This window comes from Quercus suber, unplaced genomic scaffold, assembly GCF_002906115.3.
Source record: "Quercus suber isolate HL8 unplaced genomic scaffold, Cork oak 2.0 scaffold_7, whole genome shotgun sequence".
NCBI lineage: Eukaryota > Viridiplantae > Streptophyta > Magnoliopsida > Fagales > Fagaceae > Quercus > Quercus suber.
The window spans coordinates 1,513,013-1,515,743 of record NW_027069473.1 but is presented as its reverse complement, the minus strand read 5'-3'; the positions used below and the strand labels follow the sequence as shown (position 1 = coordinate 1,515,743).

Genomic DNA, 2,731 nt, shown 5'->3' with positions numbered 1-2,731 from the left:
CTCCCTACAACTTCCACCGCATGATTGGCTTGTGGTTTAATGGGGCTCCGATTAGTCTAGAGGAAGATTAGGGCATTCAACTGGGTGCGGACCTGCAAGGTAGGAGGTATGCTACTGAGACAATTAGCTATACTAATCTTGAGGCGGACTTCATGCATCGCTCACAGGGGACGGTTGAGGAGTGCATCTGGATGCCTAGGGTCTTTGTGTTGTACCTGTTAGGGGCGTACCTATTCGCCAATGGTGGGCAAATGGTGTCTTTGAGGTGGTTGGCCCTCTTCGGAGACTTTGAGAGGGCTTGTACCACTAAATAGGGGTCGGTATGCTTGGCCTACCTCTACTCCTCCTTGGACACTCTTAGTTGGGGGACACTACGCTAGTTAGTGGGGCCTTGAAATCTCCTTGAGGTTAGTTTCTCTCCCTTTTTCTCTTGTTTATGCATTCTCATCTTTAGTCATATATCCACATGCCATCTAGGTTAGGGCTCCGTACCATATTCTTGCTAATTGCATTCATACCCATATCTTGCAAATTGTTACCCTGTAAACTGCCATATCTGTGTCTTGCAAATTGTATCATAATATCTTACAAACTATCATCTTGTAAACTGTTAATTTTGAGTCATGCAAACTATCATCTTACAAACTGTACCATGCCTAAATCTTGCAAACTGTCATACCTTTTCAGCGTTGGGCCGTGGAGTATAGTCTTGTTGCTCAGGGGCTTCGGTGGACTTGAAGAGGGTTAACTCAATTCGGGCCCACCTTGACAAGCTCTCTCATAATGATGTAAGTGAGAAACATATTGCTTTCCACTATTTGCTTGCTCTTTAGGATTCTCTTTCTAATTTCATGTGTTGTCACAGATCATGTGGAGCCTTTAGGCCGAAGCTACCCCTATAATGGACTTGGGCTTGGATGCAGCTGCTATAGTTGCTTCTAGTCTCTCTCAGCCAGTTGAGGGTGGTGGATTGAGGGTGATCTACTTGGTTGAGAGGGTGTGCTGCCAGCTGGCAGATGAGGACACGCCTTGGGTCCCCATGGACCCTCTAGTGTTCATGCTTGCTCCTTGTTCCATGACGAATGCAAAGTACAACCTGTAGGGGTCGGGCTTCCCCTTTACCAATTTGTGCTTTTGGGATGGGCTTATACCTAGTAGATTAGGAATGGGTTTCAGTTGTTGGTTTAGGGCCTTCAGTTGATGGAGGTTTGGTGCTTGGCTTGTGGGCCTTGAATGGTTAGTTTTTGGGATGAAGGTGTTAGTTGATGGTGGGAATTTTTATTCTGATTTCATTTGAGGGAGTGGTTTAAGAAGAGGAAGATTTTGACATGTAAGAACAGAGGACTTGAAGAAATTGAGAGATGGAGATTAAGGAGAAGATTGAGAGAGACCAGGGGCTCTGTTTAGTTTTTTAGTTGTTTATTTATTATATATATATATATATATAAATTTTTATTTAAGAAATTGTAAGAAATATAAAATAAAAAATAAAGAAAGGAAAAAATTGGTAAATTGGTTTTATTAAAAAAAATTGACATGGCTTTTTTTATCTGATATGGCCACTAAATTTTAGACATATCAGCATTTTATTTAATATTTTAATATTAGATGTGCCAACAATGCAATTTTTTGTTGTTGAATTAATGGTAGGAACCAAATTGATTGTAAAATAGAAATAATAGGGACCAAATTTACTGTAACCTCAAAATGTATGAACCAAAATGGTGTTTTCGCCTAATAATATTACATTTTAAAATTAATAAATATCTTTATTTCTGAATATCCTTTAATAGTAATGAATATGCTTTATTATCCATTATTACTCCTAATTTGACCAAAAATAAATGATTAATAATATATGGAAATAAAATATTCATTATTTCTCTAAAATTGATAAATGTTTAATATTATGTGAAAAATAAATGCTTAACCATATGTAAAAGTATAAATACAAATATATTTAATAATTAATTAATTAATTGATAATATATGCATCTCCACCATACCTATGTTCTACTTTTTCAAAAATTGTTTTGTTAGCATACCATATCCATACCTGTACCGTGTCCATATCCGTGCAAGTGCTTCTTAGTAGAAAAGTGAATTTTTTGTTAAATTATTTTCAATTTCCCATGTATTTCGTAGTTAAATCCAATGGCAGGTTGACTCTTAAAAAAAAAAAAAAAAAAAAAAGAAAAAGAAAACCAATCCCTTGTTGATCAAAAATATATCTTTCCCCCCTTCCAATGGCAGGTTGACTCTTAAAAAAAAAAAAAAAAAAAAAGAAAAAGAAAACCAATCCCTTGTTGATCAAAAATATATCTTTCCCCCCTTTTCAAGTTTGAACCCGCTAGCTCTTGTCTTATCTCTCTCTCTCTCTCTCTCTCTCTCTCTTTTCTTCTTTTTTTAAAGTTTCAACTTATTGTATCTGTTCTTAATAATAACTTTTTATTATTAGACCACGATACTAATTAGTTTTTGGTGTTAGCGAGAATTGAATCTTAGATCTTTTATTCAACTATCAGAGACTTTCTCAGTTGATCCTAAAAAGTCAAGCACACATAGAATAAGTTCCATGCTATACACCCACATGTAGGTTTCTAGAGCGTCACACATGCTCAGAAGGTAAAAATTCAAGTTGCTAGTATTCTGTGACTACTGACGATGGATCATACTCAAATGGAGACCTGGCTGTAGACGCTCACTCTGGAATCAAGCAAAGGCCTCCCTG

The 2,731-nt window shown here is 36.7% G+C and overlaps 1 protein-coding gene across 1 annotated transcript in view; it reads left to right on the top strand.

Moving 5' to 3' along the window:
* Nucleotides 1-901: 901 nt before the first annotated feature.
* LOC112023239 (aspartic proteinase CDR1) overlaps nucleotides 902-2,731 on the top strand; it is a 2,573-nt gene continuing 743 nt past the window's right edge. Inside the window, exon 1 of the mRNA XM_024055859.1 lies at nucleotides 902-1,098. Within this exon, the coding sequence (XP_023911627.1) occupies nucleotides 902-1,098 (197 nt within the window). The remainder of the gene's footprint in view (nucleotides 1,099-2,731) is intronic.